The 14,023-nt window shown below is 38.8% G+C and overlaps 1 protein-coding gene across 1 annotated transcript in view; it reads left to right on the top strand.

The window, feature by feature from the left end:
- Window positions 1-14,023, top strand: part of SPECC1 (sperm antigen with calponin homology and coiled-coil domains 1) — a 143,299-nt gene that overhangs the window by 79,635 nt on the left and 49,641 nt on the right. The window contains exon 11 of the mRNA XM_023529853.1: window positions 2,221-2,323. Within this exon, the coding sequence (XP_023385621.1) occupies window positions 2,221-2,323 (103 nt within the window). The remainder of the gene's footprint in view (window positions 1-2,220; window positions 2,324-14,023) is intronic.

Genomic DNA, 14,023 nt, shown 5'->3' with positions numbered 1-14,023 from the left:
TCTTAAAATCTCTCAACCTTGATTCAGATTGCCAAGGTCTGGAATCTTTCCATTACTCCTTTTTAAGTCATTTAAAATATTTTTATTTAGTATTGGACGCATACAAAATAATAATAAAATGTTTGTAAGATGTAAAGAATATCAACACAATGGAGGTCCACCTGGACACCGCATCTTCCAGTTTAAGAAGAAAATTATTATTACCTTTGAAATTATTATTACCTTTGAAATTTCGTATCAGCCCCTTCTATTTACATCACCTCTCTGCCCCTCCATTGCCCCCCTCTATGGTCACTGCCATTCTGAATTTTATATAAGTCTTTCTTAGTATTTCTTTACAGTTTCACCATATATTTTATTTCCTCGAACAATATGTTATTTAGCATATTTAAAATTTTGTATACATGGAAACATTGTGGGTTTTTTAATTAAAAATGTTTCCTGCTATTCAGGTTATTGCATGCATCTGTAATTCATTAGTTTTTATTATTATACAGTATTCCATTGTGTGAACATATCATAGTTTATCTATTTTCCTGATGTACCTTTGTTTTTTTCCAATTTTTGCCATTATAAAAAGTGCTGCTCATGCAAGACAGGGCAGAGTCCCCTAAGTGGAAGCGGGGGCAGGGGGGAGTTCAAGCCCTGCACCCAGAGAGAAGGTTCTTGGCTGAGCGCAAGAAAGAATGCAAATGCATGCCAGAGATAGAGTCAAAAAGAAAGTTTGTAGAGAAGGGGTGATACTCCATAGACAGAGTGTGGTCTCCTCTTAGAGGTAGAGCGTGAGAGAGCCTGAGAGAGACTCAGAGGGATGGAGACAGTAGAGGGACAGAGTAAAAGATAATGAAAGAGACAGAAAAAGACACTGAGAGGGACCCTGAGTGTTCAGGAAATTCAGTTTATATACCATTGCTAGTTTCTGTGAATTACAGTTTAAAGACTTTGTTCACCCATTTTCCATTGATGGTATGGACATACAGTGTGGAAGGATGAGAGTATGTAGGAGTAAAGGTAAGAATATGTAGTGCAAAAGGCCTGCTGGCAATTCTCAGCCTTTGATCCCTAGGTTCTCCATGGTTTCAGCTGTAGGGAATGAGTGATTTTATTTTGTGTCGGGCATGACTTAAAGACTGTTTTTCTTTCACAGTACTGGTAAATGGTTTGTTAGTAATCCCAGCAGAAATCTTCCTTTGTTCTTCAGGTTTCCTTGTGGTCTGGCATAGAGCTGACCAGCATATTGCAGTCTCTGAATTTAGCCTGATTTAACATTTTAGTTCTCTTGCCTCTTCCCTACATTACTGCTGTGAACATTCTTGTATGTGTGCCCTGATGATGTATACGTCTCAGAGTAAATCCTGTTACTCTTCAGTTGTTGCCTGCTACAGTTGATACTCCAGAGACGCACCGCCCTCTGTTCTCCTTGCTCTATGCCTGCACTCCTGCACAAGGTATAGGGAAATAGAGTGCTGTTCGAAATGCAATAGGAGTATAATTCTTATTTCATGACATTCATCATAGAAGAAACTGTATGATCTTAAATCCTTTTTAGTATTTGGATAATTTTAGGTAGCATAAAAATTAACGTAGATGTTTACAGAAAATTGAGGATGGGGCACTTAAACTCTTGCTCTTGGAATGCCATGGTATTAAGTAAAATCACTTTCTTTGGCTAAATGGGTGCTCAGAATTGAGTTAATGTACCACAAGCTAAGGAGTATGAGTATCACCTTTGGAATGTGCAAAGCCCCTCTTTTGAGTAATTTTCACCTTTCATCTCCATTCCCATCACCTCCTTTAAAGCAGCCAATCTGATGTTTTAAAAATGCCCTTCGAATCTACCTTTCATATGATATATGGATATGGGTGTAGCCTTTAAAACATGCAGAGTATTTTTTATTGGTGTCTTTAATTAAAATGATACTGTACTTAAATAAATAAAAGGCTAGAGGGATAGAGCAGAATGTGGATTTAAAAAAAAAAAAAAAAAAAACCTCTTCCTCAGACCTCTGACATCCAAGAAACACAATTTAATTTTTCTTTTATACCACGAGACATAATAAAAAATATTTTGTTAATGTGACTGAGTTAGTTGTTTTTCTTTAGTTTCACTTAGAATGACCTAGACTTTTGCTTTTCTAATCTAGTTAATTATTTCTCATATATTTGAGGGTTCTAAAAATAAGCGCCTTCTCTTTACTATGTGCTCTTCTTTCTAACCAGTGTGGAAAGAAGAGATCCTCTGGCCGCCTTGGCCCGGGAATATGGCGGCTCCAAGCGCAATGCTCTGCTGAAATGGTGCCAGAAGAAGACAGAAGGTTATGCGGTAAGGGGCAGTGTCAGCCATGTCTAGCCAGGTCTGGGCAGTAGGCATCCAGTGCCAGTACGTGTTGTGTGTGTGCATGTGCTCAGATGGGCAGGTGTGCATGTAATTGTCATCTTTCTTTTTTTCCTGGGCAGGGCTGCCAGGCAGAGTTTGCTATTTGTGCGCTGCACGTAGGTACCCAGACAAAAAGGCAAGTGGGACCAAAAGTCAGTCTGCAGTCTATCCAACAAACATTATACATAAATGTGGACCTACATCTCCTATGAGAAGGGATACGTTTTTTTTTGGTTTTTTTGTTTTTTTTGCTCAGAGAAGATAAAAGCTCCCTAAGCACTGCTAACAGTCTACTTCAGCCTAGAGAGACAGCTTTTACTGAATCATCTTCCCAAAGCAGGTGCCTTTTTAAAATTCACATAAAGGTCCCGCGTAACTGAGCCTTCAGAGTTTCTCTATTTCTTTTAGAGTTGTTGGCGTTTAGTTTAGGAGTTTAAGTTTACCAGAACAGTGTTTGTTTTTTGTGAAAATTAGACAAGAAAAGTAATACCCGATATAAGTTTAAGCTTTTTCATTATCAAATATCATATATAAAGATAGAAGTACATCTACTAGTTTCATGAATTATGAAGTGAAAATCCATGCAGTCACTACTCATGTCCAGAAATAGAGCACTGCCAGTTCCCCCAAACCCTTTTTTCTTTTTAAATCGCTATTTATTTTTAATTAAATTTATTGGAGTGACATTAGTTAATAAAGTGATATAGCTTTCAAGTGTACAATTTAATAATACATCATCTGTATATTACTTGTGTGTGCATCACTCAAAGTCAAATCTCCCTCTGTCAACGTATGTTTGACCCCTCCCCCCTTTCCTTCCGGTGACCACTAAACTGTTTCCCCTGTGGGTTTTCGTTTGTTTGTCTTATCCGTTGCTGTGACTTTTTAATCTTAACCCCTCACTACTCCCAACAATAGCTGTTATTCTCAATTTTCCTCATAGTTTTCTACAAAAATAGTATATTAGTAGTAATTATATAGTTTTCTACAAATATGCTGTTAGTTTTGCCTGCCTTCGAACTTTATAAAATGCAGTGAAAAACTAATATTCGTATCTGGCTTTTTTCACACAATGCTAAGGTTTATCCATATAGCTTGTTGCATAGCCAGATAGCTTTTGCATATAGCTTTAGTTTTATCCATGTCCATGTTGCACATAGCTATAGTTCGTTTTCTTCACCATTTAATAACCTATTATATGATCATACTATTATTTATTTATCCATTTTACCGTTGATGGACAAGTGGGTTATTTCCATGCTAGGGCTATTATAAATAGTGTTGATATGTTCTTATATATGTCTTTTAGAACATAAATGTGCCCATTCCTTCTGGATCTATAACTGATGGAATTACTGGGCTGTAGGGTATGCATATATTCAAGTAGATAGTGCCAAACAGATTTCTGAAGCAGTTGTACAGTTTACCTCCCAATAGCACTATATGGGAAATTTGTTTTCCTACATTCTCACAAATATGTAGTGTTGTCAGTTTTTTACTCCTGGTCCTTGGATGAGCGTATAGTGGTCTCTCATTGTGATTATGATTTGCATCTCTCTGTTGGCTAATGAGCTTGAGCTTGGGCATTCCCTTTGGAGATGTGCCTGCTCAGGTCTTTTGTCCATTTTAAAAATCAAATTGCCTTTCTTTTCCTTACTGCTTTCAGGAGTTTGTTATATATTCTGGATACAAGTCCTTTGTCAAATAGATGTATTATTACAAATATCATCCCCTAGGGTAGCTTAAATTTCTGCTTTTTTGTTGAACAAAATTCTTAATTAAGTCTAATTTTTTCGATCTTTTCTCTAATGGTTAGTGATTTTTGTATCACGTTTAAGAAAGTTTTTCTATTCTCTAAGGTCATGAAAATATTTTTCTGTGTTTTCTTCTAGAAGTTGGATTCTTTTACCTTTCCCATTAAGTAGACACCTTCTTTAAAATTGCCAACTGCTACTCCACTCTTCTCATTCAGGCTCAGCTCTCCCATCCCTTTACCCCATTTTGCTAAAAATTCTGATGATGCTGGCACCACAGCACTTTTTTTCCAACCTCAAGCTTTTAGGGAGACAGAGAGAGAGGGGGCGGGGGGGAGAGGAGGAGGAATGGAAGGAGAAAGAGAAGAAAAGAAAGGGAGAGAGGTAGAGGGGGAGGGAGGGGAGGAAAGCAGAGGAAAAAAAAGAAAAGAAAGAAAGATGACACAGGCCTCAGCCAAGACCCCGCCTGGAGGGTCAAAAAGCTGCAGAGCTGGGATTCTCTTTGTAGCAGCAGCAAAATCAGACTCTCTCTACTCAAGAAGAAACATGTCTTGTATCTTCGATATTACCTTCTTTTCATTTTCTGTTAAAAAAAGGAAAGAAAGAAAATGAGTCGTTAATGACCAATAATAGAGGCTCCCAACCTACAAACTTGCTTCTCACTCATTGTTGTTTCTTTTAGCTATTCCATCCACTCTGTGCTTCAGTCCCATTCTAAGGCTTGAAACCATCCCATAAAGGAAGGCCATCTCAGTAGCAACATCCCTCAGCATGCCCCCCATGCTGTTGCGGAAATGGAAAGAATAAGAAGTTAGGGAGAGGAAGCTGAGTACAGGAGGTCTTAGTGTAAAGGAAGTAGGAATGGTAGCAGAATTGAAGATGAAAAGGAGCAGTCTTCTAGGAATGAAGTGACCACTGATGGTGACTGCACTGTCATTTCCCCACCTTACAGAAATGGATTGAGAGAAGTGCTAGAATGGATATGAAAAGGCATTTAAAATTTCCAAAAGAAATTAACCCTTTAACATATAATGTTATAATTATATTACAAGGAGGAATTATACAATAAGATATTTCTAGTCTAACAGCGAGAATATTTCCAGTGATATTTTTTGGTTTTTGAACATCTTAAACTAGTTCTCAAAGTGTTTTACATTTGTTGAAACCCAAAACTCATTTTGCCTGAAGAATACTTTTCATTCATTGTTAAATCTCTGTAAATTTAGAGAGAAATATAAATCGTATGTATGTAATTTATTTACTCTTCATAAAATATTCTCTGTCTAGACCTTTTTGTCTAAGATGCCCCATAAGTCTTGTTCTCTCAGACTTAAGAAGCTAAAAAGAAAATTGTAGAAAGTTCAGATGGTTCACAGTCTTTTTGAAAACCAGTAGCCACATGCAGTTCTACTTAAAATAACTTTGTTTTTACTCTACCAATATAAAGCGTGATAGATTATGTTAAAACTCCACATATTAATTTAATGAATTTTTATTGAGGAGCCTATTCAGTGCCAGATAATATTTCAGGTGCTAGGAAATTAGCAGTAAATGAAATGGGCAAAATCTCTGCTCTCATGGAATTTACATTCTCATGGGGAGTGTCAATTAAAATAAAAAAGTAAAATATCGTACAATATTAGAAGGTGGTATACACAATAGAGAAAAATAAAGCAGAGAAGGAGGATTGGGTATGTTGGGTAGAGATACAATTTTAATACAAAGGTTGAGGAGGTGACATTTGAGCAATGAATGGTTCACCTTGCCTGAAGGAGGTGAGGACATTTGTGTTTTCATCAAGGTTTATCTCACACCAAGCGTTAGGCTTGGAAGGTCAGAATGAGGAGGTCATCACTTTAGCAACTATATCAGTTGGAATTTAAATAACTCAAGGTGGCCACTCCAGTTTAGCAGCACTCAGGTAGAATAGCCAGCCAGACCCACATACTGAGCCCGGGTTCGGCTTTCTGGTGTCTTGTGGTAGCTCCAGGATTGAGGCCGAGTGAAAGAACATGAGCGTACACTCACTGTGGAGTGAGGCTGCACTGAGATGAAATGGTGCTCATCGAAGAGGAGACCCTTCCAGACATTCCGCTCAATTTAGATTTCCTTGGATCTTTTTTTGAAAAAGACAGATTTCCAGGAAAGCCCTGCAAATTTAACACTCAGTCCTGAGCTTGGTGCTTGTTATGCCTGTTAGCTACATCCCAAACCGGGGTAGGCCTGTCCCATGGAGCCCCTGCATCTCCCTTTCTTGTCGGCGTTTAGTTCCAATTTAGAGTTAGGACAGAAATTTCCACCTCTAATGCAAATACCAGTTAGGGTTCTGAAGGGGCAGAAAACCAAGATGATGGCTATGATGGGCAGAATCCTAAGAGACCCCAGGTGACCCTCACCCTTGTAAAACCTCCTCTATGCATATGGCAAAGGGAAGTTACCTGGGCAGACCAAACACAATAACCCATTAAAAGCCGAGTGTTTTCTCTGCAGCATAAAAAGAACTCAGTGCACTGTTGGTGGGAGCACATGAGAAGGAGCTGACAGAGGTTCTTGGCTGATAGGAAACCTCAACCTTCTAGCCCTAAAGCCTTAGTACTTGGGTCCTACCAACACCCAGGAGATGCCACGGGACGGCACTCTGCAGGTTTGAAGCCGACAATGACAAGTGTGGTGCTGCAGGGTCCTTCTTGTCATTTCTCTCCCTGTCCTGATGCCCTTGGGCCTCAGCTAGGCTAAGGATGGTCAGTTTGCCTGGCCCACTGCCTTCCCTTAGCTGAGGGACATTGACTTGTAACACACTGACAAATGGGTGGAATTAGCTTTAAATCTCTGCAAAGTCCTGGTACCTTCCAAGAAACATGACTAGATAGGGCTACCTCACACCTCTGGCACTTGGCTGCGTTCCTAGGGCCTACTGTCCCTGGACTATGTGGCCTCACTGGTGATTTATTTGATCAAGGGCATAGGTAAGGATTGAATATATCTCACCTGCCTCTCCAAAGCTAGAATCCATAACTTTTAGCAAGTTTTACCAGGCTGTGTTTTAAAGTTTTATAGGCCGCAGATTTAAAGTGCCAAAATTAGAACATTAGAGCAGTATCGTAGTAGAAAGAAAGAAATATGTAAAATGATACCTAAGTTGGCTATAAGAAACATAATTTGAAAATAGTTTGGATGGAAATGGCCAAGGATTTTTTTATTGCTTTCATCTTAAGTCACTATCTTAGTTTTCTTTTGCTGTGTAACAAATTACCACATATTCAGTGACTTAAAACAATACCTACTGATGAGCTCACAATTCTTACAGGTCAGAGAGTCCAGCCCGGTATGACTGGGTTCTCAGGGTACTGTAGGCTGAAATGAAGGTGTCAGCTGAACAACATTCTCACCTGGAGGCTCTGGGGAAGAATTCATTTCCAAGCTTCGAAGTTTACTCAGGGTGTTGGCAGAACTCACCCTTTTAAATTTCCCCTATGACCTTGACCAAATCACCAGTGAGGCCACGTAGTCCAGGGACAGCAGGCCCTAGGAACGCAGCCAAATGCCACTTGCAGAGGTGTGGAGTAGCCACACCTAGTCATGCTTCTTGGAAGGTACCAGGACTTTGCAGAGATTTAGAGCTAATTCCGCCCATTTGTCAGTGTGTTACAAGCCAATGTTCCTCAGCTAAGGGAAGGCAGTGGGCCAGGCAAACTGACCATCCTTAGCCTAGCTGAGGCCCGAGGGCATCAGAACAGGGAGAGAAACAAGGACTCTGCTGTTGTCTTCAAACCTGCAGAGCGCCATCCCGTGGCATCTCCTGGGTGTTGGTAGGACCAAAGCACTAAAGTTTTAGTGCTAGAAAGTCTCAGTTGGTCCACAGACACCATGGAGAAAGAGGTTCCATAGTTGGGTTTGGATTTACAGTGTCCCCACCCCTCCCCCATCTTATCCATGGGGGATATGTTCAGAGACCCCCAGCGGACGTCTGAAACTGCAGATAGGGCAGTTTTTCCTATACATACATACCTATGGTAAAGTTGTTTATAAATTAGGCACAGAAGATTAATAGCAATGACTAATAATAAAGTAGAACAATTATAATATACTCTAATAAAAGTTATATGAATGTGGTCTCTCAAAATATCTTATTACACTGTACTCAACCTTCTTGTGATGATGTAAGATAATATGCCTTATTAAGTCAAGAACTTTTACCTTTTCACTCAAAGGAAACATTTTATGGCTTCTCTTTGGTATTTCCAAATGGCCAGCATCACTGCTCTTGCACTTTGGGTCCATTATTAAGTAAAATAAGGGTTACTTGAACTAAGCACTGCCGATACTGAGGCAGTAGATCTGACAACCGAGATGGCTACTGAGTGACTAACGGACTGGTCGTGTATACAGTGTGGCTGCACTGGACAAAGGGGTGACTCACATCCCAGGCAGGATGGAGCGGGGGCCTGAGATATCATCATGCTACTCAGAACGGCACACAGTTTAAAACTTATGGATTGTTTATTTTTAGAATTTTCTATTTAATATTTTTGAACCATGATTGACCATGGGTAACTGAAACCATGGAAAGCAAATCCGCAGATAAGGCAGAGCTGCTGTATAGAGGCACTGCTTATTTCAGATGTTCTACAAGGCTAGACTTAACGGTTCTGAAGCTTTCTGACAAACAAAAAGCCCTACACCACATACATACATGTATATAAATATATAGAGAGAGAGAGAGAGCGCACACGAGCAAGCGAGCAGTGGATTATTTATCTCAAGGCTCTTGAGTTCATTTACTGCTTAAGTGTACATTTATTTCCTTATAGCATTCTACATATTAGTAAATAAATGCTATTTCCTGCAAAAAAAAAAAAACCTGTTTTACAAGCTTTGTTGCCATGGTATACTTCATAGTTAAAGTCTTTGTTACAGAAAGATTAAAAAAAAATTGTAGTGAATAATTGAATAGCCCAGGGAGCTCTTTGCTCCTTCTCAGGAAACTTTAAACAGAATAACTTGTGATTTATGATGAGTAACAGAAGCTCCATGGGTTTAAACTCAAATAAGACCTCTGCCCTTCCTGACTAGTGTTTTTCTTCACAGAGTTTCTATAGTCACTTGTATAAAAATATCCTCTGACTATCTCTTTCTTATCTTTCCCTTACTAAGATAATTTAGTGAAGATAATTTAGTAAGAAAATGTAATTATCAACAAGACTCTTTCTTTCCAAATCAGTCCATCGCATAGCATTGTGGTTCACATTTTATCTCTTAATTTTAACCAACGCTGAATCAGAGTTTGAAGAGTTTATCATTTTATTTTCCAAGCACTGAGGCCAGAGGACTAGTGGGAACCTGGTGGAGGCTGTAGAGACAGTGGTAGTTAAGAACTGGAAGTTACTATTGCCTTAGGAGTAGGGCTGCATCAGGCCGAGGCCAGCGGCGTCAGGAAGGGGCTCCCAACAGTTTTGATCCAGGTTTTGGAAGGACCAAACTAGTTTTAGTTCAAGACTGGGGTGCAGTCACCAAACTAATTTTATTCATGCGTACATACATACACTTAACAAATATCAACTGAACAGCTGCTGGATACTATGCTCAGCAACCAGGTCTAGACCTCCAGGAAGCAGGTGGGTTAAGGGTAGTGGAATAGACAACAAAAAAGAAAAGAGAAAGGCAGGGCAATAGGACCAAGGGCCTTGTGGAGAATTAAGCAGGACAGTGCATTGGTGCCTGGGGGCACTCTAGATGGGGAAGGCCTGTCTGCAGTGATGTGTACACTTTGACTAGAATGACAGGAAGAGCCAGGCCAGTGGAAATAGGGTGGAAGGAGCACCGGGCAGCAGGAACAATTGAGACAGAAAGGAGCTTGATATATTGGAGGGACAGAATGCAGGCCTGTGTGGCTGGGGACAGTTGTAGGCAAGGTACACAGTGCATTGGGGAAAAGATTAGAGAGTCGAACATTTGGAAAATGGATTTATTTCAAGTGAAAATGAGACTCAAGCCTTCTGGGTGGGAGTTCAAGCACAAAAAGAGTGATGGTAACTTGGCTTTTGCTGTGTCCCAGTTGGAGAGTATTTACACCTGCAGTTGTGCACACCTGCACGCCTGCATTCCATTGTGTTCCTCGTTTGTCTCCAAGGGACTTAAAATGATAATTCTGCCTTCTAGAGTTCTGAGTATGTTTTTCGTAGCACAGGCTCTGACAGCTGTCTGTGGCTGTCGATCCTTGAGCTCATTGTAGTGAATTCCATGTAAATTAAAGCGTTCTTTTAATCACCAACAGATAATTATAAATAGCCAAAAATATTAAAATTGTTTTTCAGACTAAGCATTAAAATTGTTCAGTCTCACTTATAATCAAAGAAATACAAGCGAAAAAATGAGATGCCATTTCTTTACTTACCATACTGTAAGATTTTTTTTCACATGATGAAATAGTCGGAATGAGAATCTGCTCCACCATTGGTGGGAGTGTACATGAATACTGCCTTTTGGGAGGGAAGTTTAGCAATGTATGTCAGGAATCTCAAAAATGAGTGTGCCCTTTAACACAGGAATTATTTCAAGAAAATAATCATGAATGCCTATGAAAATATAATTTCAAGCAAGTTTATTGTAGTTTTATTTATTTAAAATTATTTTAAAAGAACTGGAAATGATAGAAATTTCTAACAATAGGGGAATCAAGCTTAAAACTCACGCTTTGTGCAAAAAAAAAGTGTGCATACTATGTTAAGTCAAAAGTTAGTTTTTAAAACAGTCTGTATAGTATGATCCAGTTCTGTAAAAGAAATTTATACAAATGCTGTATAAATGCTAACAGTGGTTATCTCTGGATGAGTGCTTTAAATTTATTCATGCTTTCCTGTGTATTTTTCATTGTCTACAATGAACATATAAATCTTTAACAGAAAGAAATTTTAATAGCATCTTTTTAAAGGAAAGAAGCCACATGCAAAAGGCCACATATTATATGATTCCCTTTATGTGAAATGTTCAGAGTAGGCAAATTCATAGAGTCACAAAGTAGATTAGTGGTTGCCCAGGGTAGGGGAGGGAGTTTAAGGCATGACTGTGTACAGGGTCTCTTTTGGGAATGATAAAATGTTCTGGAATTAGGTAGTGGTATTGGTTGTATAACTTTGTGAATGTACTAAAAGCTACTGAGTTGTACATTTTTAAAGGGTAAACTTTATGGTATGTGAAATATATCTCATCAAAGCTGTTTCTTTTTTAAAGGTAGTTAGAAGAACTTAGGTGGATCAGGGAAATGAATAAGGGGTAGATAGGGTGGAAACTGCTATTTGAGTATAAGTCATATCAAACTATAACTTTAACCTACCCATGTATTACTTTGTATAATAAAAAATAATCAAAATAAAATAAAGTAAAAGAGAAAGATGCAAGGTATTGTACTCTAACTTTTATTTGGGAGGTGGAATTCACAGATAACCACTTTATTATTATGATATAGAGCCCAAATATATTCTTTGTATCAAATATTATATTATAACATATAATTGGGGGCAAAAGTCTGAAGGAAAAGGCCATAAAGATATATTACAGCCAGTAATTAAACCAGATCCTTTCTGAGCAAAATTGTAAAGTGGAAAAACAGAGAACCTAAGGAGTTAAAATATAGAGTTGTTACCATTGAGGCAATCTAAAATCTGGTGTTGTCCCGGTGACACTGAGCGGTCCTCAGTTCTTTTCACCAATACAGAAAAGAATTACAGATCAGCAAGATTTGGAAAAAGTAAGATTATGTTTCAAAAGAGAAATGGGCTACACCAAAGGCGGCTGCAGAGCCGTAGAATTCCAGAATTAAACCTTATATTGTGGCCGTGATGGGTGGGGCTAGATGATTGGCATGAGAGGTCATTTTGATAGATATTCCGCTGTTATATAACCCTTTGCCTACTGCTCATGCAGTTACTCAGAATTCACTCTGTTATAATTAGCTTCACGAACTTCCAGGCATATGCATGATATTATAATGATGGCATAATGATGCTAAGGTTACAGAAAGGTTAGGGTAGTACTAACTGCTTGGGCACTTGCGGCAGGACCAAACCAGCAGCTATTTTATGGCTTTTCACTCCTTTGTGTCTCAGAATGTAGGGGTGATTTATAACCGTAAAATGGGTGTTCAGGGGAGGTTCTAAGGGAGGTCTTTGGATGGGGCCTTCATTCCCCAGTCACTCATGTCCACCTAAGTATATAACAGAATGGACCTTGGAAGCCTGCCCAGTTAGGCTCCATTCACATGTCTGCTATGGCACTTCAAACTCATGTGACAATTAAGTCAATTTTTTAAAACTACATCTTTTCAATTAAAATATAAACATAAAAGGCCGATAAAACATTTTCCAGAAAATAGGAAATTTTCCGAGTGGTGTGCCTAAAATGTTCTTATCCTGAATACTAAAACTCAGAATTTTTTCATTTGGTCCTGGCCCCATCTTATTTTTTAAAGACAGTAAAATGAACATTTTATATCAAAGCTTTTGCCATTTGAAATAGTAATAATGTAGATCTGATCCTGTTATACTGGATTTAAATCTCAGAGTAGGGTTTAGCCAACCATGGTTCAGGGAGCAAATCCAGCCCACCACAAGTTTTTATAAATAAAGTTTTGTTGGAACACAGTTACACCCAATGATTTACATATTGCCTATAGCTGCTTTTATACTACAATTGCAGAGTTGAATAGTTGCTACAGAGACCTTTTGGCTACATTACCTATAAAACCAAAATTATTTACTATCTGTCCCTTTACAGAAGTTGGCTAACCCCTCCCTTAGATTAAGATGTACACAAGTATCTCCTGTTATTCAGATTTACTTCTTGCATCTCAGATAGCAAGAAACAAGTGTTCAGATAGCGAGTCACACACTTGAAAATTTATCTGAATCTGTCCAGTTTCCTAATTTGTATTGCAAGAGTTCAGCTAGTAGGAGATAGCTGTGCTCTCACAAAAGCATGAATAAGATATCTTTGAACCATTTTTAACTTATTAGCTAGGAGCTACATATTCTTCTCTTTTAGAGAATAAAACAGTGTTTGTATTATTCAAAACAAATCTTATTTTGCATCTGGGAAGAACACCCACATTGCCAGCAGTTCTGTTGTTCTGACTCTGAGTTCCCACAGACAAGTGCTAACACATACTTGTCCAATAGCAAGCAGCCTAGGCGATATCAGGCCATTTGGGGCTCTAGTTGTTGTTTTCTCTTTTGAAAGAGGTCTCCCGAGGACTACATGCACAATTCAAAGAATGTAAAATGCTTTGATTTATTGTCGTTAAAGTGTTTCTTTTCCTGACTTCATTATAAAGATAGATTCTCAATAGAAAATGAATGTCATCATTGGCATCTACTCTGTTGAGGCCTTTTGCCACCCAGCGTCTTGGTTTCTGCAGCTATATGTGAAACACAGCGATTTGTGTAGACATTTTAAATGGCACCAGGTATCATCTTGCATTCTGAGGCAAGTAAAATTTATCTGGAAAATGAAGATGAAAGGCTTTATGTTCCAAGTTGTGGCAGGCATGCAGTCACCTCCTGGCCATCCATATTTCTGGTTAGTTTTATCTCATGAGCCAGCATGCTTAGGAGCCCCCTTTCTCACTCTCTGTACGTGCACGTAAGAAACTGAGTAATAAAAAATGATTTTCTGAACAAAAATATTGAATTAAAGGTATAGAAATACCAATGAGATTGTTTACACCACAGGTAGGGTGAGACTTCTCCCACCTTCATCTACTTTACGTGGGGACAAAGAAGCAACCTTGACTGCCCTGTTCACTGCTGACTGGTCCAAGGAAAGGCACCCAATCTGAGCTGGGCCAATCAGCCTCTTCTCAGGGATTTTCTTGGAAAGGTTACTCTGGAATGCAGAA

This window comes from Pteropus vampyrus, unplaced genomic scaffold, assembly GCF_000151845.1.
Source record: "Pteropus vampyrus isolate Shadow unplaced genomic scaffold, Pvam_2.0 Scaffold44, whole genome shotgun sequence".
NCBI classification, from domain to species: domain Eukaryota; kingdom Metazoa; phylum Chordata; class Mammalia; order Chiroptera; family Pteropodidae; genus Pteropus; species Pteropus vampyrus.
Note: the sequence above shows the minus strand (reverse complement) of the source record. Positions and strands in the feature narration are given on the sequence as shown.